The sequence below is a fragment of the Stegostoma tigrinum genome, chromosome 29, assembly GCF_030684315.1.
Source record: "Stegostoma tigrinum isolate sSteTig4 chromosome 29, sSteTig4.hap1, whole genome shotgun sequence".
Lineage (NCBI taxonomy): Eukaryota > Metazoa > Chordata > Chondrichthyes > Orectolobiformes > Stegostomatidae > Stegostoma > Stegostoma tigrinum.
The window spans coordinates 41,898,348-41,922,213 of record NC_081382.1 but is presented as its reverse complement, the minus strand read 5'-3'; the positions used below and the strand labels follow the sequence as shown (position 1 = coordinate 41,922,213).

The following is a 23,866-nucleotide window of genomic DNA, read 5'->3' as shown; positions in this document are numbered from 1 at the left end:
ATTCTGCTAAGGGGATAAGATAATCATGGTAAACCAACAAAATTAAGGATGGTATCAAATTGAAAGAAAAGTAAACATACAATGTAGCAAATTCAGTATTAAACCAGAAGATTGGAAAAATTTTAAAGATAAATGATGACCAAACAAATTACAGAAGGGGTGAAAATCAATCATAACGGCAAATTAACAAGTTACATAAAAATAGATAGTAAGAGCTTCTTTAAAAATGTAAAAAGGAAAGATAGGCCAAAGTTAACATCGGCCCCGTAGAGAATGAGACGGGGAAAAATTGATGGGGACTCAGGAAAAAGCAAATGGGTCAAATAAATAATTTGGGTAAAATAAATAATTTGCATCAATCTTCACAGTAAAGGACATTAAAGCATTCCAAAAATGCTAAACCAAGGGCCAAGGGAGGGTAGGAAATAAATGCAATAACTTTCACGGAAACAAGTATCAAGGAAACTAATAGAGCCAATGACCGATAATTCCCCTGGACCTAACGGGTTGCATCCTAGGATATTGAAGGAACGAGCTACAGAGACAGTAACTGAAGTGGCTGCACTGGTAGCAATCTTCCCAACATCTTTAAATTCTGAAAAAGTCCCAGGTGATTGGAAAACTGTCAATCTGACACCCTTACTCAAAAGGGCATGGGAGACAAAATGTTACAGTCTATTTTAAAGAATGCAATACCAGGGCATTTAGAAACAAAATATAATCAAGCAGAGTCAGCATGACTTCACAAATGGGAAACTATGCCTGACAAATTTATTACAATTCTTTAGGAACCAGTTGGAATCCAAAAGGCATTCAAAAAGGTACTGCACACAAGGCTACGAATAAGAACCCATGGTGTTGGGGCAAGTAAATTAGCATACTTGGGAGATTGGCTAACTAAGAGCAGACAGAATGATGGGATAAGGGGGGCATTTTCAGGATGGTAATTTGCAACTAGTACTACAAGGATCAGTGCTGGGCCACAATTAGTTCTAAGTATACTAATAACTTGAATGAGGAAGGTGAATGCATTATCGACAAGTTAACAGATGACACAAAAATAAGTTCTAATGCAAATAGTAAGGATGCCACAGAGTCTATACAAAGATATAGACAAGTTGATTGGGCAAAGATTCCTAGGACGCTTGACAAGGTGGGTGCTGAGAGATTGGTCCGGGGTGCTCCGACATGTGGAAACAGAGTACTTAGCATTAGAATAAGGGGTCACTCATTCAAGTCAGCGATGAGGAGGAACTTCTCTCAGAGAATTCTTTACCACAGAAATAACTAAGTTGAGTCATTAAGTATATTCAAGACTGATCACAGCAAGGGAATCAAGGGGAATGGGGAAAAGTTAGGAAAATTAGGAAGATTATCAGATTAGCCGTAACTTCATTGAATGGCAGCAGAGACTTGAGGGGCAAAACAGCCTACTCTGTGGCCTTCACTTGTAGCAATGCTTGAGCCAAACAGCATAAACATCTTTCAGGTGGAAAGAAATTAAATATCAGAGAAAGGAATATGCCAATAGAGTTAGAAGAGATGGGTTGAGGAAAACACCAGTAAAAAAAATTTGGTAACGCAGCCTGGTTTGGGCTGTCCACTCTATGCAGTTTATCAAGGATCACATCATGAAATTTCACACTTTTTAAGAAAATAATGGCAGGGAGTCCTGGAGAAGACTCATTGAAGTAGGGAAGCAAATTAATTATGTGGCAGATGTGGAAGGAGAGGTCAATCTCTCAGAAAGCAAGAACATAGAACATAGATATTTTTTAATCTGGAAAAAAAAGAGGCACTAATATAAATCTCAATACAGAGTCATTAAACTTGTTATGCTATCCATATCAAGAGCTGTTTTGTGTGTGGAGACAAACATAAGTCACTGTATCAATAATCACGATTCCATTCCAGCCCTTCCCAATAGTCCAAGTAGCCAAAACAAGATCAGATAATTAACTAAATAACTGATTTGTAAGTAGTTTATCGGCAGTAAAATGATACCATAAGTGAAGATTATATCTATCAGAAAAAGACTGAATAGGTTACTTTCTGTCAAAAGACTGAAAGAATGACCGAAGGTCATCTGGCCTTAACAGAAATGCTCATCTTCCATGAAAGAATAAGAAAATATCTTTAAGGTTGTGAAAGGGTTCAAAAGAGTAAACATAAAGATGTTTCCACTCACTAGGTAAACCAGAACTAAGGGCCATCAATGTAAAACAAAACAAAAACCCAATAAAGGAAATTCACCAGAAATGCTTTACCCAGAGAGCGGTGAGAATGTGAAACACGCAACTGTACAGTAGCTGAGATAAATGGCACAGCTATATTTCAGGAGATGCTGGACAAACATGAAAAAGGAATAGAACGATGCCTTGGTATGGAGAGAAGAAGAACGTGAGGTACAAAATGGGAGATGTAGGTCATTCAGCTTGAGTCTGTGCTGTTATTCAACAAGACCACAGCTAGTTGTGGCTTTAACTCCACCCTTCCTGCCCTCCATAAACTTCAGCTTCTATGTCAATCAAATATCTGTCCAACTCAACCTTGAAAATATTTAATGATCCAACGTCCACTGCTCTCTCAGGAAGAGAATTTCAGAATTATTAGCCTACTGCCTCAACTCAGTATTAAATCCCTATTTTTAAGCAGACATCCTCAGATCTTGATTCCACACTAGGGCAAACATCCTTTCAACATTGACCATATGAAGCTCCCTCAGGATCTTATATGTTTCAATAAGACCATCTCTCATTCTTTAGAAACCAACTAGTATAGCCCAAAAATCACGCAGATATAAACTCTGTAACCCATGTAACTCAATGCATGTCAGGTTGGCACAGGTTTGGACGACACTAACTTGGGCTTGAGAGAATGAAATGTAGCACTTAGTTACTACATACTGCTTGCTTTGATCCATATGGCCATCTTAACATTATAATTGCTGCATACAGACGAATCATGCCAGACATTCGCTTCAGAAAGTTGTCCTGCTGCTCAACACCGTTGTCCAGTACTCGATATCCCAGTAACCTACAGGAGAAAAAGGATCAGACTTTAATTGCACACTAAGAGTGAGTATCCAAATCTTCCATGCCTTTTCTCACCACTGCATGATGCACGAAGAATAGTAACACAAAGTCAAATTATCACACATTAAACCCATGCTTCTAGTGGAATGAGGATTAATCGAAGTAAACTGCCTATATGAACAAATACAAAAGAATTATATTTGGACAGTAAGACAAGACCCCAAATCACATGGACAAGATAAAGTGGGGAAAAAAAAACTGACCTTTGGTTAAATCATGAAAATAGGATTATTTTGCACTGATATAGGACCATTCAGCCCATTAATCTTGTTCTGCCATTTACCTGAAATTCTACAAAAAAATTCAGAAACAAGTGGGGGAATTATAGTACCATTCCAGGAAGCTGGGCCCAAGAAATGGCCTCCTTTATTAATCTAACATAACAAAGTGTGAAGCTGGATGAACACAGCAGGCCAAGCAGCATCTCAGGAACACAAAGGCTGACATTTCGGGCCTAGACCCTTCATTATCTCTCTGATGAAGGGTCTAGGCCCGAAACGTCAGCCTTTGTGCTCGGCCTGCTGTGTTCATCCAGCTTCACACTTTGTTATCTTGGATTCTCCAGCATCTGCAGTTCCCATTATCTCTCCTTTATTAATCTTCTCATTTTAAGACGAAAAACCAGAAGAGAGCAAGGAAAAAAATAAAATTTAAGAAGAAACTGGAAGGAGGCTGCAAGTAAATGCAGAGTGTGAAATAAATGTCACATTTGTTATAGCCAGAAACTATTCATTCTCAGAGCAAACCGGTGAACAAAATCACAGCCAATCAATACTTGAACTTCCTCAGGGTCATGACCACTTGCAACCTGTGAACTACTAAGAAAAAGTTACACAGGGAAATCAAATGGAAAAAAAAAAGTATTTTCTTCTCTGAAGTAAAAGAGTCAAAGCAAAAAACTGGCAATTTGAGAAGCATCTTACAATTGGCAGATTTGAAATACCAGATTGGCTTCAACTAATAGCTACCTGGTAGATAGAAGCAGACATCAGATCAATTATGTTAGCAGTTTTGAGGGTGTTATGTTGTTCACAGAATTCTACCTTTGGTATTCTTCTTTTGGTTGTCCGTCTTTCCATGAAGGGAAAAACGGTACTGCGTATGGACACTTTCGGTGCAAATGGGCCAAGAAAAGATCTCCAACCTTCGGGTGAAACTCCCAAATGCCTGAAGCAACCACTGCTATTGGAAATGCAGCTTCATGGTGAGATGCGACTTCCTCCTCCCCTTGTTTCTGTGGGCAATAATGGAGAAAAACAGGGTTAAAAATCAAAACAGATGCTTTCCACCAGCCTTTCCATTTGAGGCTGAGGACATTTTATATGTGCCTTGAACCTTTTAAATACAACACAGAAGGTGAATCCAATTTCTTTAATCTTCAGATGATCCAGGTCTCAAAGTAAGCTCAATATACTTAATTAAAGGTGACGAATGGAGCCAAATCTGTTATACTTTGGAATGGAATGCCTGAAAGCAGACTCATTAGTAACCTGTAAAAGAAAATTAGATAAGTATTTGAAGGAAAACAACTTACAGGGAGATGGGAAAGAGCAGAGGTGTGGGATTGGAATGGGTACTTCTATCTTGGAACTGACACAGACATCCGGGTTGAATGCCCACCTTGTATGCTGCATCATATTAGGATACAATGAAACTGATGTTTTAATCTAATTTAGTGTCTTATATAGCAACTAGGTACAATAAAGATACATCACATCTCTCAAACTGTTTTAGATACAATGAATGATTTATTATCACATTGCCAATTTGCCTGCCATGTTGCACAAAGCATGTTCCCCATGAAATAGACAGCTAAATTGGGATTGGCGGAATTGAGTGAGGAAAGAATGATTTCTCTTCTGGTAGGGACTCCAAAGAGAGATGAGATGAAATGAGAGATTCAAATCCTGCTGAATAATTCAGATCACTGGAAGTATACAAATAAGTTGCGTGTCCACTACTGGTAAAGACAGTAAATTAAGATGAACTCTAAAAAGCATGGAACAAGAGTTAATTATTTTGCAGCTCAGCCAATAAGATACATTGAATCCACGATCTTTGAACAAACTGTGTGTCACTTCAAAAGCTTGAGAAAAATGCTCAAAAGGACATTTCCAGTGCAGTGCTAAGAGAAAGCTGCACTCCAGAGGAGCAGCCTTTCAAATGAGATATTAAATTGAAGTACAATCTGGCTTCTTAGTTAGATGGAGAAGATTTTACTGCACTATTTTGAGAGGAGCAGGTGAGTTCCGCTTGGTGTTCTGGACAACATTTATCTGTAAACATTAAGACAAAATCTGGTCATTTACCCCATTACTGTTTCTGGGACCTTCCTGTGTTCAGAATAACTTGTATATTTTTTGTACCACAGCAATGAATGTGCCTTAATAATACTTCATTCACTCACCACAAATTTTTCTGCTAGTTTATAACAGACAAAATCCTTCCCTTGTGGGTGTTGAGAAATCGCCACCGTCTTCCCACCTGATGATATTTGTTTACCCAACAGCAGATTATTGATTTTTTCAAAGATTTCACGCAGGTGGGACCCTGGAGAGAAAAGCACGGAGAAACAATTTTAATTACCTTTCATGCTTCAGATATTAACATACTAGAATTGAAGATCATTTACTATGTGCAGCATTTTCCTGAAAAGCCAAAATATTTTTTAAATATTAAAACCTATACAAGTCCAAGTTTTACCTTCACACTGCATTACTAAATTAGTTTTACTTTATTAATGAGGCCACCAATATTTTTGACAGTCCTCATTCTACAAGGTAAATACAGAGGATGATAGTCACTCAGTTGGAGAAGGACTTAGATCTTGTAATTAAATAGGTCTGTGGATGTCAGGTCTGTAATTTCAGATTTACACATACAATTGCTGAACCACAATGGACAAGCAAGCTCTTAAATTTAGTCACTAATCTGCAGTGAGAAAGGGCATCTCAGCCAGGGTACAAACAGGAGTGCAAAACCTCCTTCCACTTCTGGAGAATGCAGGCCAGGTTTCTGATATAAACAGACCCCTCTTCCTACAAGGGGTGCATGTGCAAACTCCAGAGGATAGCACAGACCAACCTCAATTGTCTTTTAATGACTTTCTCCTTTCAATCTTTGATCAGTACAGATTATAAATATTCACCCAGAGGAAATTTCCATTTGAGCATAATGCAGAAAGGTGACTACCCCTTCTAGAACTACAAGACTCCTGGAAGAAGTTGATACCTCCAACAGACAAGGGATGCAAGAGGAGAAAATGAAAAGAGAAAAATAAAATTACTATGAGATATTGAAACCAATAGTGGACGTGTGTGAAGACGGCAGAAGGACTTCAGGGAAGTGACCAGTGAGAAAAAGGAAGAATACTAAACATCTAAATAATATTATTAAGTGGACAAATCTCAGGGATGACCCTCACTGACCTGCGATGGAGGAGATCTGACCAACAGGAATGGTTGCAGCTTTTTGAAGGTCCATTTTAATCTTCTTCACCTAGAAATGAATGCACATGCAAGCAGTTTTACAAATATCTCATATCTTATAGCTCATTATTAAATGGAAGGAAAATTTTAAAAAATTATTGCATTTGTTTGTAACCTGTCATCTTTCCCTCACATGGCAAGTCTACAAATAGTCTAGTAAACTGCTTTACAGCAAACTATGCTGTAGGATGCCAATAATGGTCAGATGAATTAGTTGGTAGGAAGTCTTCAAGTAGAAGCTTCAAGGATACCCTGTGGAATGAGATGCCCAGGATACCCCTCCCCAACCCTCGGTTACCATCATCACACTATCTGTCTTGGAAGATGAAAGCCTCCAATTCTCAAGAATTGGGGTAAACACTGCCATTTAAAAAAGATACCCATTTGTCCCTCAAAAGCAAACATGAATTCAAGTTCTACCATTTTTTCTATACAGGAATCAATGTCTCAACAATATCTGTGGTGTCTAGAGTTACCCAAATGATAGCAGAGCTAAAACTGCTAATTTAGGGGAAGAAGTTATTTAGAATAGACTTGTATTCCTTCAGGTATAGAAGATTAAGGCATGATTTGTTTGAAGTGTTTAGGATGATTAAAAGAATTGATGATAGAGTAGCAAGAGGGGAAACCATCACCTCTTTGGGGTAGGGAGGGATTTGTAGGATGGTTGAGGGTGCACAGCTGGTGGGCAAGGCTAAAACAAATAAATAAGCTTCAAATTAGAACTACTGGACTTCTGGAACACTTTGCCCAAAACACTGCTAGGAGTCAACTGAAAATTTCAAATGCAGAGAATGATACCCCTTTTATTACAAAATTTAAACATTGCTAGCCATGTTAGCAGAGAGTAAATTGCGATCAAAAACTCATTACAATTCAAAACTGAAGTATTTGGTTTATTTTACCTTGAAATCCTTACTGTTGTTAAGATCATTAATGGATACCGCACATTGGTCACAAATATCCTGCAAATGTTGATACCACTGCATACTGCTTGCATCTGCTTTTATCTGTAGCCCTGTCATTTAATTACAAAAAATGTTTGTCTAGAACTTATCGAAGTTCAGCAAATTTCAAAGTCAGCTTAAAACCTGATAAAGACTTGCATTTACACAGCACTTTTCATGGCCACTAGACATCTCAAAGAACTTTACAAGCAGTGAAGCATTTTTTGAAATGTAGACACTGTTGCAATGTTGAAAACTCAGCAGCTAATATGTGCACAGCAACATGGCTGGGTAACCTGTTGTTAGCTCAGAGATATATTTTGGCTAGGACGCCAAGAATAACACCACTACTCTTCTTCAAAACAGTGTCACCATCCCCTAAGCCCACCTTCTAAGAGAGATTCTGCTCAATGCAAATATTTGAAACCGAATATAAATTCAGCCTCTGGATCATTAACTTAGTAACATATCCACACAAATCTACCAGTTGGCAGGAAACAGTATGGTTTTTAAAATGACAATCTGATAACTTCAGAGTCACTTTTACTGAAAGTGCACTGTAAAAAAAGTCTCTGCAGGTTTAAATAAAGAAAGATCCAAACACAACAGAACAATTTCAGATTTCAAACTTAAGACCTGACAGATGTGGACTCCAATGAGGAAGGAAAAGTTTGTTCCAAAAACAGCAAATAACAACTGCACCTTCCATTCGCGAACCATTTTAACTCCCCCTCCCATTCCTTAGACGACATGTCCATCATGGGCCTCCTGCAGTGCCACAATGATGCTACCCGAAGGTTGCAGGAACAGCAACTAATATTCTGCTTGGGAACCCTGAAGCCCAATGGTATCAATGTGGACTTCACAAGCTTCAAAATCTCCCCCTCCCCCACTGCATCCCAAAACCAGCCCAGCTCGTCCCCTCCCCGCTCTGCACCCAAAAACCAGCCCAGCTCATCCTCGCCTCCCTAACTTGTTCTTCCTCTCACCTATCCACCCACCCCAAGCCGCACCTCCATTTCCCACCTACTAACCTCATCCTGCCTCCTTGACCTGTCCGTCCTCCCCGGACTGACCTATCCCCTCCCTACCCATACTCTCCTCTCCACCTATCTTCTCCTCTATCCATCTTCAGTCCGCTTCCCCCCCTCTCCCTATTTATTTCAGAACCCTCTCCCCATCCCCCTCTCTGACGAAGGGTCAGCTTTTGTGCTCCTGAGATGCTGCTTGGCCTGCTGTGTTCATCCAGCTTCACACTTTGTTATCTTAAGTGAAAAGACTAATTACTTTTGTTTCAGATGCAGCAAACCCTGTGGACAGTCGAATTATTCCTGGGCTGTGTAATCAGCTGTACTGTTACACTGAACCAGAGTGTGTATTTATTTTCTCCTTCCTGCACTGAGGTTGAGGGATGTTTATGAAGAATAACCAATTCTCTGATCCCTAGCCAACATCAAGCACGTTCCAGGACAGATGCAAGAGTTACTTCAACAATGCAACCAGGGGTCAGTTAGTTGAGTTGGCTGCAAGGCTGGTTTGCAATGCACAGTAATGTCAACAATAGGTTTTAAGACCCACACCAGCTGAGGCTACCATGAAGGTCCAATCTTCTCAATCTGACCCCTCAGGTTAAACTCACTACCAATTATTTCCCTCTAATGAGATAACAGTCTTACAGTCCTCTGGGACAATGGCAATTTTCCCTTTCCCTGGTTACAGCCTCTAAAGACTATCAGGTATGATGTTTTCCACTCCTGCCCTCTCTGGAATGCCATACTTCATTATTAAACAGATTTCACATTGGCCTTACACCCTCACAAATACCTTCTTTACGAGTGGTTCTCTCTTGTGGCACTGGTTTTTCTACTTCAGCTTTGACTTCTTGCTTTTTCTTAAGTGCTTTCTCCTCTTCCTCCTTTATCCTCTTTTTCTCAGCAGCTGCTGCAGCAATTTTCTCATGCATGTCAGCGATCAGTTCTCGCATTTGTGTCAAAGCTCTCTCCGCATTCAGAATGTCCTCCTGAAGTGGCACTCCACCCTACACAGAAATAAAAGTGATTTGGGAAAGATAAAGGATCAAAATGCAAAAGTCCTTGTTCTGAATGACAGAGCAGGCTCAACAGGTAATACAGTCTACTCCTGCTCCCATCTTAACTTCTTTGCTCAAAGAGTAGTGGCAGCCCTTCTTCATGCAAATCATTTATCTGCATCAGTATCACTTCAGTGCATCAGCAGGTTACTCAGGCAAAATCAACTGAGCTTTCACCAAAAATCTGCGTACTGGCACCAGCCCAGAGGAATTAGTTTTCTTGAAATCAAAAGAAATCACTCAGCTCAACATTTCCACTAATTTATGTGATGCACAGTAACCTAAGAGGTATTGCAGATGCCTTGCTCTGGAAAAAGGTGTGCACCCCCACCGAAATCAATTTAAACAGCCCATGTAGTGAAAAAACTTCAAAAGGAACATGGATTCAGCTCAAGCCTGTTTTGCCATCTTCCTCGATAGCTTAATTTTGTAGCTCAATTCCCCAACCCTGCAAAGACCTAAGAATTAAAGTTTTGAAATGTTCAACTGATCTTCAACTTCAACAGACTTTTGGAGGTAGAGGATTTCAGATTTTAGATTTTTAATGCTTTCCATGAAGAATTGCTTCGGATATCATTGCTGTACAACCTAGTTCTGATTTTAAATGTATGTTCCCTTGTTCTGGATTTCCCCAATGGAAGAAATGCTTTCTCTCTATCGATCAGCAACTCCTCAATCTACACCTTAATCAAGTCACCTCCAAATAGTCTGTACTCAAGGGATTAAAACCTTAGGTCTTCGTAACTTGTCCTCATAATTTAATCCTTTTAGCCCTAGTAACATTCTGATGAATAAAAGCAAAATACTATGGATGCTGGAGTCTGAAATATAAACAAAGTATTGGCTTGATTCAGCAGGTCTGATAGCATTTCAAATTCAACGTGACTCTTCTTTGGAACTGAAGGGAGCTGGAAATGTGGTGGGCTTTATGCTGGAGAAAAAGTTGTAGCGGAGGAAGAAATTTAACAGATGGCAAAGGTGCCCCAGATCAAAATACAGAGTGAGCGCTAATAGTAGTAGAGAAGGGCTATGGATGCAGAGTAGGGACTATTGATGGGTATTAATAACAGAAAAACACAACTCTGATAGCAAACCCAACTTATGGCAAGAGGGGGGCACAAAGGGCAGAGTTGAACCAAACTCTGAACTTGGTATGCGTGACTGCTTACATTTAAAACACAATTTGTTTAAAATTCACTTTTGGATTGCAAAACTAAAAACGAATTCAGCCAAACAGAATCAGACGCTGTAAACTTCTGCACTAGGTTTAATCTTTCCACTACACTGGGAGGTGTGGGTTAGGAGTCAGGCAGGCTATTAAACATTAATTTTCCATGGTTGGTGAATAGAAATCAACCACAATTTAATTCTGACATTCCTAGAAAGCAGTATAATAACTAATACATTAATATAAAAGATGAATCTGATGTAGAACAGCTGCCTGTACTCCTAGTCCTCCCATCCTCAAAAAAATCAGTCCAAATAAAATCGGCATTAAAATAAAACTACCAATCAAAATCCTTCCTTTCACAACAAATTAAATTCAAGGTACTTTTGAAATTGTCTCTCTCAACCCAGTTCAATGGCTCCTTATGTGGCACGAAGTCAAGATTTGTTTAGTATTCTGCTGTGAAATGCCATGGGATAATTAAGTACACTAAAGACATTATGCAAGGCACTATGAGAACCAACAAACAAAGAAACCAACACTTCTGAATCAAGTCAGTGTCTGAGTTTGGCTAAGAGGCTTCATGCCAAAATACAGAGAAAAGCTGGTTTTCTCCCTTCCTGATTCTCAGATGTTGACTCCACTCTAAGTTCGGTTTCCATGGACACTGGGAAGTTTCTAGGAATTACTTTCAGCAAAGACTGAAAACTGTATGTCAGCTGGTCAGTGAATGGTGGTGGGGAAGAGGAGAGTAGTTAGAAAGAATCACAGCTAAACTTAATTAATATCAGGTGTATACACGCACATACATATGTATTACATGTAGTTTTAAATCAACCTGTTCAGACATGTTATAATACATATCTGGATAAGTGGGAATTGAACCCAGACCCATAAAGAGATTACCAAAGCATCACAACAGTCTTCACACTTTATATATTCATTACAATTGAGCATACCACCGGGACAATTTCTCTTAGCTATGCCCCAAGGTACTTAGGAAAATAATCAAATGAACTTTAAAACTGCATAAAGAACGGGTAATCAATAACCTTATGAAATCTCTTAAAGGAGGCAGGGGTTGCAGAGTAGTTTTGGGAGGGTGCTCCAGTGCATTCAACCAAGACAGCTGTAGCATGGTCAAGAACGGAATTGTTAAAACCAGAGATGAGCAAAAGGTAACAGTTGGAGGAGAGTAGAGATCTGTTGGGAATCATTTAGCTCAGCAAAGGCTGGTTGATATAATCTGGGATCCTCCTGTACCATGCAATTCCACTTCCCTCTTATTTAGGATATGACTCAGATAAAATTTTAATGTCAAACTCATTCATGCAATGCACACACCTCTGATGTGAGCTTAATCACTCCTGACACCAGGCTACACAGTTGATTGCCGCGGTTACTGTATCCTGAAAGGTCCAACCCCACCAGCTCCTTCTGCTTGAAGTATGGCTCAATCTGCATATTCAAATGCAACACCTCAGCCTGAATGCAGTTCAGCTTCCGCACTCGTTCCCGGCTTTCTGCCTGCTTCTGACGTTCGAGCTCCTCCTGTCTCAGTCGTTGCTGCTCAGCTTCTCGAAGTTTCAGATTTAGATTCTGCAGGAAACAGAAACAAACATTAATAATAAAAAAAGACATGCAAGCAAGAGGAAAGAAACATTTTGATTTTAAAAAATTACTTTTTAACCTCAGGATTTTCTGAAGTGTTTTCTAATCACTGAAAAATATTTTGATATGTTGCCACGTGTTTTGAATGGTGTAGTTCATGAAACATGGCAGTCAATTTGCATGCAAGTAACTCCCACAAACAGTAACATGACAGTAACCAGCTAATTTGATTGAGGAATAACAGCCAGGACACCAGAGAGAATTTATCTCCAGTTTGTTGTTCTTTGAAACAGCACCATGGCATGTTTTAAGGGCCTTTTAGGAGTTCCTTAAGATCTTAAAAGAGTGTTTCATTAATGCTGCTTCAGCCATAAACTAAAAAAAAAATTGATGTCATTCTTTCCAGAGCCGTTTGCAAGGTTAGTTGTTTGGAAAACGTAGAGATCAACATCCCCAGCTTTGAAATATGCCATAGCATCTTTTCAATCCACACAAGGAAGGGCCAGCACAGCCTCAGTTTAGCATCTCATCCAAAGACAGCACTCTGACAGCGTCGTATTGTCTGAATAAAGGTATTAAATTTCATGAAGAAATTAAACGTTAGTACAAAACACAAGTATAGGGGGACAGGATAGTGTAGTGGTAATCCACAAGCCCAGGGAAATGCTCTAGGGTCATGAGCACCCATTACAGTAACTGGCAGCATTTAAACTCCAATGAATAAATCTGGAATTGAAAGCTAGTGGCAGTAATGGTAACCTTGAAACTATTAATTGCTTCAAACCCATCTGACTCTCTGATGTCCTTTAGGTAAGAATATTTGCCATCTTTACCCATGTGACTTCAGATCCATAGCAGTGTAGCGGATTCTCAACTGCCTTCTACAGTGAGCAAGTCAGTCAATCGGTTCAAAGGAAACTAGGGAAAGACAATAAATGCCGGCATTCTCAGTAACTCTACATTTCGTGAAAGAGTAAAGTAAAGAAACATAGCTTAAAGGATATGAATGCAAATGTTTGCTTGGCTTTAGGGTGTTTCTCTTTACAGAGGGACATCAAAAACCACAACAGTTTGCATAACAGATCAGATGTTGAGAAGACAGCACTTCTTTTAAAAAAGCAAGTCTAGATATTGTAATAACACGGTGTTCAGCTGGATGAACACAGCAGGCCAAGTAGCATCAGAGGACCCGATTTTCTGAAGGAGGATCTCGACCCGAAATGTCAGCTTTCCTGCTCCGGCAGTTCCTACTATCTCTAGATATTGTAAGATGAAGTGGCAGATTTGGTATTCTGGAAGGTGATAGTGATTGAAGTTCCTTTGAAGTGGGCAGAAAAAGCTGGTCACCTGTGGCCAGCCAGCTTAGTCTCATTGTCAAGACTCTCAGATGTTGAAACAGATCACTTATGGATCATACTAGAAATACCCCAGCTGTCAATACCCTTAGGCAATCAGCAGGACAGAAAGGAAAGTGGGGTGGTGAAGAAGCAGAAAATAAACAATTCTGCTAAAGATGACTAAAAGGTCCCATTCATCCTAAAAAGCCAATCAAAAACTTTTCTTTTGAGTGATGTTAAAAGCTTTTTCTATATGCTTCCAGGCTAAGCAAGAAGAACCAAAGGGAAGACAATTCTTGACGTTGGACAAATTCTAGAACATAGAACATAGAACATAGAACAGTACAGCACAGAACAGGCCCTTCAGCCCACAATGTTGTGCCGACCATTGATCCTCATGGATGCACCCTCAAATTTCTGTGACCATATGCATGTCCAGCAGTCTCTTAAATGACCCCAATGACCTTGCTTCCACAACTGCTGCTGGCAACGCATTCCATGCTCTCACAACTCTCTGCGTAAAGAACCTGCCTCTGACATCCCCTCTATACTTTCCACCAACCAGCTTAAAACTATGACCCCTCGTGCTAGCCATTTCTGCCCTGGGAAATAGTCTCTGGCTATCGACTCTATCTATGCCTCTCATTATCTTGTATACCTCAATTAGGTCCCCTCTCCTCCTCCTTTTCTCCAATGAAAAGAGACCGAGCTCAGTCAACCTCTCTTCATAAGATAAGCCCTCCAGTCCAGGCAGCATCCTGGTAAACCTCCTCTGAACCCTCTCCAAAGCATCCACATCTTTCCTATAATAGGGCGCCCAGAACTGGACGCAGTATTCCAAGTGCGGTCTAACCAAAGTTTTATAGAGCTGCAACAAGATCTCACGACTCTTAAACTCAATCCCCCTGTTAATGAAAGCCAAAACACCATATGCTTTCTTAACAACCCTGTCCACTTGGGTGGCCATTTTAAGGGATCTATGTATCTGCACACCAAGATCCCTCTGTTCCTCCACGCTCCATTCTAACAATCAGAAAAGAGAGAATTAATCCAACTTTCAAGAGTGACATTCAGTGATGATTCTGTGGCTTTAACAGTTAAATACTTTTTAGTATTATGTCTTGCATTTTCAATTATAAATTACAACATGGAAACAGATCCTTCAACCCAACCTGTTCATGTCAGTACTTATCCTGACCCAATAGGACTTGTCTCTGTATTCCTTTAATTCCCCGTCTCCTCGCTTTTGTTGCTAAATATTAGCGTGGTCTCTGCTTCATTTGCCAACTCTGGCAGAGTGCAGCTAAGAGTACAGCTGGAGCATTTCATGCCACTTGGCCTTGAGTTTTTTCTACCTTACCCAATGAATGCTTTTATGAGTATGATTGTTGTGTATTTGTGCACTTGTGTGTCATTAGCTTGGAGCAGTGAGAGTGAGTGATATCCATAAGTGTCTGGTCATGATCTCTGGGATACCCAATGGATTAGCTTTTTTTTTGTGCTTGTGATTTCATTCAACACAATCAAAAGTAAAAAGTCTCTCCTTTCTCTTAGTCCTAAATGACTCAAATTTAATCATAACTATGTCCCCTTGTTTTGGACTCATCATTCACTGGAAACACTGCACCCACTGTCACACCAAGTCCCAGCTTTAAAATACATCCAATATTCTTCTTTATGTCTCTCTGTATCCAATGGAATACATAACAGGTCTTTTGCAAGGGGAGGAACCCTGTATGTGAGTTTGCATTTTAAATATAAACAATTTACTTACGATTCACTTTTGGATTACTAAAATAAAAGCGAGTTCAGCCAAACAGAACCAAGTACTGTATACTTTTGTGGTAGCTAAATCTTTCCACTTCATTGGGAGGTGTATATTAGGATTCAGTTAAAATATCTCCATTCTTCACCCAGTAATTTTCCAATGAAAACAGGGCCTATTGGTGGTTCTGCAGAAGAGCATGCTCAAGTTTCATTGCTCTGTACCTTAGCTCTGCGACGGTGTTCTTCCTTTAACTTTTCTTGACGTCCTTGGGCTTCAAGTGACCTGAAAAAGGTGTCAGATATCAGATGCCATGCTCCTTTCCATTCCCAAAGTGAAAGGGTTTACAGATCTTTCTTATATTTGTGTACAACAGGAGATAGAAAATATTGCAGGGCTTCAGCTGCTCAGAGGTCAACTGCGTAATTACCAGATTCAATATAGTTACTGGGCATGGAATAGAGTCTTTTTTGGTTTGTTCATGAGATGTATACATGACTGGAAAGGTCAGCATTTATTGTCCATCCATACTTACTCTGAGATGATGGTGGGTGACCACCTTCTTCAAACACTACAGTCCATATATTGTAGGTATACCCACAGCTGTGAGTCAGGAAGTTCCAGGAATTTAACCCAATGAAACTGAAGGAAGGACAATATAGTTCTAAGTGAGTACAGGATGTAACGTGGAGAACTTTCAAGCAGTAGCGCTCCTTTCATTGATGCAATTTTCCTACAAAGATTGCAATTTTTATTGGTGCAATTATTGAAGACACAGTGAGATGCTGTCGTGCATCTTGAAGATGGCACCCACTACTTCCACTGTGAACCATGAGGAGTAGGAGTGCATGGTTAAGCTGATAGAGGCCAAAGAATTGCCAATCACATGGGCTGCTTAGTCCTGCTGGAGCTACACTTCTCCATCACACCTCTGATTTGTGTCATGTGGATAGTGGAAGTAATCTGGCAAGTTAGGAGGTGTGTCACAATTTTATGAATTTAAATAACAATAAAATCACTTTGGGCAACCAGTTAATGAATAACTTGGAAGGGAGATCCTGACCGATTTATTCACAAGCACGTCAGGCTACATTTTCCCTTTATAAAGAATAAATAGGAAAACTAATGACTCTGAATGTGCAAGCTGAACTCAAGGATGTCCTATACACTAAACAAAAATTTCCAAGAACTCTTGGATACCATACCCAGAATGTGGTGACAAAGTAATGGCTGTACAAGAGTGAAAGTATTTCTGAAGGAAACTGTCTCAGCAATGAATTCTTCATCGGCTCTTCTTCCAGCCAACGTACAAGAAACAATTGGTTTCATCTTGCCTACATTAAAGATTCAGCTGGAACAACATATCCTTCCAAATATTGTCATTCCAAGCTACAAACGTAAAGAAAAATTGCATTTCTATACCCCACTAGATTAGCTTATTTTTGAAAGGTCAGTAGCTCAGTTGGCTGGATGGTTGATTTGCAGTGCAGAGTTTGCCAAGAGCGTGGGTTCAATTCCCACACTGGCTGCTGAGGATATCAGGATGGCTCCAACTTCTCAACCTCAGCCCTTATCGGAGACAGGTTAGCCTCAGGTTAAACTCACCACAAGTCATCTTGCCCTAATTAAAGAGCAGCCCTACAGCTCCAGTGGAGCTATGGAAACTTTACTTGCACAAATGAATAACTTTTAAAGCCTAACAGCTGGAAATACAAAAGAAAAATAATTCTGGAAAAACGCAAGAGATTGGTACAGCATCAGTTCTGTTGACAGATCAAACAGAAACATTAATTTTCTTTCTTTCCACAGATGCTTCATATATGTTTAAACATAGATAATAGAACGTCCAATTTATGCACAGCTAAGATTTGTCAGAACCCTTGTCAATTTTTCATTTTTTTAAACATCATTTTTAGTTTGGAGCTATGAAATAAGAACAGCATCTTGTTTCAAAAACAAAGAGAACAAACAAACTGGTAGTTGCTAATGAGGTCAAGTCTGAAAACTAATTTGCAGTTTGATTTTTATTCAAAGTACACTTCTTATGTTTCGATTTGGGAAAGGCATTATGCTCAAATGGAAGGCAGATGTTTGAATGATAATGCTAATTAATCTACCAAAGAAAATGTTGGACAGAGAAAACAAAGTTTGAACTGATTTTGAATTTTGTGTTTGGTCAGAAGGATTGTGGCTGCCAGAGCTACAAGACAGATGTTTAAGTGCGCCCTGGGGTTATCTTCCCAGTGACAATTTATCCAAAGTTTGGAGGATAGAATAAGTCGTAGGAATGAAAGGAATATTCTTTGGAGCCTGCTGAAAACTGTTTGAATTGACTGATGTCTTCAGAAATCAAGCAACATCCAATTTCTCATGCCTGTAAAATTACAGATCGTGGAGACTGCTTTAGTGAACCGGTCAGTTACACCCCTTACTTTTCTTTTGATTTATCTTTTAACTGTGTCTGTCTGTCTTTGTAAAATAGAGGTCTAGAATTAAGATGATTGGATTTAAATCAGAGCCATCAATTAGATTACCTTGTAGTTTAACTTTGCTCTACTAAAGCTACTGCAATATTAATAAATTATTAATGTTTTGTTTGAGCTACACACTTGGTACCTCGTATCGGTTATTTGCAAAGTCTGGCATTGGTGATTTAAAAGGTCTAGTTAGGAACCACTGGGGCAATTTTGAGGGTCATCGAGTACTTTTTTTTTTACTGTATTGCGAATACAGGGCAGGGAGGCCAATTTGATTCGGCTGTTTGTATTTGTGTCATGACAGGCTCCAGAAGCAATAATAGGATAAAGAATAGATAAGTTGTCTTGAGGACATTGGTTGAGGGATAAATATTAGCTACAACACCACAGAGAACCCACCTGCTCTCTGAAATAGTGCCATGGGAATCTTTTAAATCCACCTTAAAGTGGGGAGTGGAAGCTGACATGGTCTGGGTTTAGAAATCTCATCCAAGAGGCAGTAGTGCAGCATTCCCTACTCAAGACTCTGGACCGGGTCTTGAACCCATGATTCCTTGTTGTGATAAGCCTGTGGATGCTAAAGAGTTAGAGGACAGTGTTAGAGAGGGAAGAGAGGAAAATTCATTAACTATTGATTACTAAATTGCAATCAACCCCTTTTGCAGGAGGATTGGTGGAAAACGGGGACAAGTATAAAAGCAAAGCAGAAGCTGATTAAGTTTTTCAGTACAAATTATTTAAGATTACCCTCACTCATCATCCATGACCACAAATGACATTGACTAACAGAGGCCCTATTTTATTATTTAGCTACATAGCACAAGAGAACACTTGGAAATATCTTCACCGTGCCATATACTGGAGCACACTCCAATAGTTCCTACCCTTTCTCCATCATGTCACGCATCTTCTCATATTCTTGTCGCTGTTCAAGCTCCAGGGATTCTTCAAATCGTTTCAACAGCTCAGCTGCTGTGTTTGAATAACTCTGAACACTTTTCTGATGCAGTTCCTGGCGATGCTTCATTTCAGCCTAGAGAGAAAGAAGAAAGTTACTACACTGATTTTGCATCTGCGCACATGCTTAGAACTTCAAAATGTGCTTCAAGATCTAAAATATGATAATCAAGTACATACAGTAACATTTCACAGATGACTACATGGTCCACGACAGTTCAGATAGGCAGCTCACAGACAACCAGGGATGGGCATCAAATGCTGGCTCTGTCAGCAATACTCTCTTCTATGAATTAATTAAAAAACTGACAAAAGTTGCAGTTTTTCATATTAAACTATTTTGTGTGTTTTTTGGAGGCATGTATACCTAGCGATGCACAAGGTATCGTAACCAGGTGGTATAGAATGAAAAAAGCAAGGGATCTTTACCTGTCGATCTTTGACTGTATTCACCTTTAAGCATATTACAAAGCAATTGCTCACTGAGGTTCTTGCAATAATCTCATTGTTAAGGCAATTTGGGCATCCATAGATATTTTGATTAGGGAAACAACAGGACACCACACTTGCTCAAAGTAGTGAAACAAGTTTTATTTAAACTCCAAATTATATGATTTTCCTTATTTTCACATCTGCTAAATAAAGGATAGATGACACAGACAGTACAGTCAAATGGCCAGATTCTGTGGTGTAGATTTGAATTATTTCTGCTTGTAAAGTTCAAGGCTAAAGGGCAGAAGTTAAAATGAAATTTGCAAACACTTCTACACTTAGGTTTGAGAAATGGAAGAATGTACAAGGCTGTGGGAAGACGATGGAGGGAGGGAATATATGCAAACTGTTCCTTTAGAGACCCAGCACAGACATGACAAGCTGAATGCCCTTCTTCTGTGCTGTAATCATTCAAGATCTTCTTCCACAAAAAGGCAACTGTTTCTCAACTAGTTCTTAAACTTAAATCTGAGACAGATGAATCTTTGATCACTACAGGTAGTAAGTGTTATGGGGCAATATGTGCTGTTAAATCACATCAGACACTGCTGTTGAATGGCAAGAGCAAGAGCTTGAGATAATTGCCCTCAAGTTCCCACAAATGGGAACTAAGCAAACTAAGCAAAATTTTACATACAAGGGATCTGCACTCTATAGACTTAACCTCAGACTCTCAAGAGTTCACTGTTCTACAATTTCACCCAGATATATTGCACTGCTAGGACTTGTACATAAAGTGTTTATCGACAGTGATAGGTCCTGCTTTTGTTTGGGTGGCTGATGTTATCTTTTATAGCTAGTACTGGGTATCAATATTTGGCTGAAGTCCCCAAGGGTATGTCCGCATCAGACAAAGAATAGACAAGTATTAAGTTAAGTATCCTTTAAGTAGTCCTACTACGCTTTAGCAAAGAGAAAATGCAGCTTTTTACCTTGCAGTTGTGTTCAGACAGCCACGCTTCAATTCAGAAATGACCAGTTTTTCAGCCACATATCTTCACTATTCCTAACCACTATATCAACATTTTGCAGCCTTTTTGTAATTTAATCATTTTATCCAATATCCATAAAAGTAGAGAAACCCATATCTCTAATGGAGGTGCAAGCATTCAACCACTGGAAGAGACTGTTTCCTCTGTCATTAGGCAGACTGTGTGAAGAGATTTCCATTTCACAGGACATTTATTTTCATCGGCTGCTCTCTCTTTCTTACCTGTGACCTACGAGTTTTAAGTTGTAAACATATTTGGTATATTCAAGCTGTGGTTGGTTTGCTCGCCGAGCTGGTTCATTAGTTTGTAACATCATCAGTGCAGCCTCTGATGAAGCGCTGTTGTATTTTCCCCGCTTGCTATTTAAACTCTGGGGTCTGTTAGAGTTGATTGCCTCATTTCTAGTTTTTCTTTGCAGCAGTGTGTATATAGGGTCTAATTTTATGTGTTTATTGATGGCCTTCTGGGCAGAGAACCAGACTACTGAGAAATTCCTGTGCTTGTCTGTCTTTGGCTTGTCCTAAGATCCTGTTGTTCTTGATAGGCATCCCAATTTTGGGAGTATACCGGTTTCTCGGTACCTGCTACTTGGTAATGTAAGTAACGTATGAACATTTGGAATTTCAGACAAGGCAATCAGCATACTGTACACACCCATTTTACTTTACATAATAGAGGTTTATCAGATGTTGTGAATGCTTATCAATTTGCTTTTCAAGTTTCCCTCATCTAAGACTTTTCTAAATTCCCAAGAACTCCCTTGTCCCTCCATTTTCTCAGCTTATATAACTAGAATTATTTTCTTTCCTTCTTTATTAGATAAACACTGGCAAGGTCAGCATTTATTGCCCATTCTTAAGTTATCCTTGAACTGAGTGGCATGCTTGGCCATTTCAGAGTACAGGTCAGAGTCAACCACATTGCAATGAGTCTGGAGTCACATGTAGACCAGTCCAGGTAAGGTTAGCAGATTCCTTTCCCTGAAGGGCATTCGTGAACCAGATGGGATTTTAACAGCAATCAATGATACTTTCATTGCCACCACCACTATAACGAGTTTTATCATGCAGATTTATTGAATTCAAATTCTATCAGCTGCCTTGGTGGGATCCCAAACAATGTCTCCAGAGCATTAGCCCATGCCTCAGCAAATCTAATGTAGTGCCATTATCACCATTTCATTATGTCCCTATTTATTCCTACCACATTATATTTTGCAAAATCTCTCAATGCTTCAGTGAGACCATTTTTAGACTCAGAGTAATACAGCATGGAAACAGACCCTTCAACCTAAACTGGCCCAAGCTGACCATGGTGCCTACTCAGATAGTTCCAATTGCCTCTAAAGCTTTCCCACTCATGTACCAATCCAAATGTTTTTTAAATGTTGTTATTGCACCTGCCTCGACCACTTTCTCCGGCAGCCCATTCCGTATACATAACACTTTCTGCGTGAAGAAGTTGCCCCTCAGGACCTCCTTTAATCTATCTGCCCTCACTTTAAACCTATGCCCTCTAGTTTTAAACTCCCCATCCCTGGGAAAATGATTATATTCATTCATCCTATCCATGACCCTTGTGATTTTATTCACCTCAATAAGATCCCCCATATTCTCCTACGTTCCAAGGAATAAAATCCTAACCTGGCCAACCTCTCCCTATAACTCAGGCCTACTAGTCCTGGCAACATCCTCATAAATCTTCTTTGCACACCTTCCAGTCTAACTATGTCTTTCTGATAACAGAGTGACCAAAGTTGTATACAATACTCCAAGTGCAGTCTCACCTACGACTTATACAACAGTAACATAACGTCCCAACTCCTATACTCAATGCCTTGACCAATGAAGGCCAGCATGCTAAATGCCTTCTTCACCACCCTATCCACCTGTGAGGCCACTTTCAACAAACTTCATACTTGTACTCCTAGGTCCCTCAGTTCCACAACACTGCTCAGGACCCTACCATTTACGATACAAGTCCTACCTTGGTTTGACTTTAACTAAAGTGCAACATCTCACACTTACCTGTATTAAATTGCATTTGCCAATTCTCAGTCCACTTCCCCATCTGATCAAGATCCCACTCAACATCACACTCTGCTTCCTACCATTGAGCCAATTTTGAATCCAACTAGCTAGCTCTCCTTGGATCCCATGCAACCTAACTTTCATGACTAACTGTTGCGCAGGACCTTGCCACAGGAATTACGAAGGTCCACATAGACAACATCCACTGCCATACCCTCATCCGTCCTCTTGATTATCTTTTCAAAAAACTCTAAATAAAAGATTTGTCAGACATAACTCCCCAGGCACAAATCCATGCTGACCATCCAAATGCTGGTTGATCGTGTTCCTCAGTATCCTCTCTAATAACGTGCCTACCACTGATGTCAGGCTCACTGGCCTGTAGTTTCTGGCTCATCTTTCTTAAACAATGCCACAAAATTAGCCATCCTCCAGCTTTCTGGTACTTCACCAGTGGCTAAAGCTGAAGCAAAAATCTCTGCAAGGGCCTCCCACAATGTCTGAGGATGGACTTGGTCAGGCCCAGTGTATTTATCCACCTTAATGCGCTTTAAGGCTGCAAACACCTCCTCTTTGGTAATATGTATGAGGCCCAAACATCCCCAATTGTTTCCCTAATTTCCTTAGCATCCATGATTCTCTCGTCAGTAAATACGGAGGAGAAATATTCATTAAAAATCTTCCCCATCTCATGTGATTCCATACATAGACCGCCATGCTGATCTTTAAGCAGACCTATACTCTCTCTAGCCATCCTCATACTTTGAATATAGTTATGGAACCTTTTGGGATTATCTCTAACCTTATCTGCCAGATCCATCTTGCACCCTCTTTTTGCTCTTCTGATTTCCCTGTTAGGTGTGCTCCTACTCTTTTTATAATCATCTAAGAATTCACTTACGCCTAATAGCTTAAACCCAATGTATGCCTCCTTCTATTTCCAAACCACAGCCTCAATATCCCTCAATAGCCAGGGATCCCTAAACCTGCCAGTTGTTCCCTTCAACCAAACAGCATTATACAGTCCAGAGACTCCTGATATCACACTTTTAAAGCCTCCCAATTGCCACTAGTTCCTTTTCCTTCAAACAGACTCACCCAATCGACCTCTGCTAGATCCTGCCTAATGGTCCCAAAATTCTCCCTGCTCCAGTTTAGCACCTTAACCTATAGACCTGCCCTATCATTTTCCAAATTGATGTTAAAAATAAGAGAGTTTTATCGTCACTGGACCAAAGTGCTCTCCAACTGACACTTCAGTGACTTTCCCAACCCTCATTTCCTAAGGGGAGGTCCAGAGTTGCACTCTCCCGAGAAGGGCTCTCTACATATTGATTTAGGAAGCTTTCTTGGGCACATTCAACAAATTCCACCCCACCCGGGCTTTTACACTGTGGGTAGCTCAGTCAATACAGGGG

The 23,866-nt window shown here is 39.9% G+C and overlaps 1 protein-coding gene across 2 annotated transcripts in view; it reads right to left on the bottom strand.

Moving 5' to 3' along the window:
- Positions 1 to 23,866, bottom strand: part of gle1 (GLE1 RNA export mediator) — a 51,889-nt gene that overhangs the window by 16,046 nt on the left and 11,977 nt on the right. For both annotated transcript variants that reach the window (XM_048558872.2, XM_048558873.2), the window contains exons 4-12: positions 18,862 to 19,010; positions 15,725 to 15,785; positions 12,132 to 12,386; positions 9,355 to 9,568; positions 7,489 to 7,601; positions 6,524 to 6,593; positions 5,503 to 5,645; positions 4,139 to 4,329; positions 2,907 to 3,036 (exon numbers count right to left, since the gene is read on the bottom strand). In XM_048558872.2, coding sequence (XP_048414829.1) covers positions 2,907 to 3,036; positions 4,139 to 4,329; positions 5,503 to 5,645; positions 6,524 to 6,593; positions 7,489 to 7,601; positions 9,355 to 9,568; positions 12,132 to 12,386; positions 15,725 to 15,785; positions 18,862 to 19,010 — 1,326 coding nt within the window. The remainder of the gene's footprint in view (positions 1 to 2,906; positions 3,037 to 4,138; positions 4,330 to 5,502; positions 5,646 to 6,523; positions 6,594 to 7,488; positions 7,602 to 9,354; positions 9,569 to 12,131; positions 12,387 to 15,724; positions 15,786 to 18,861; positions 19,011 to 23,866) is intronic.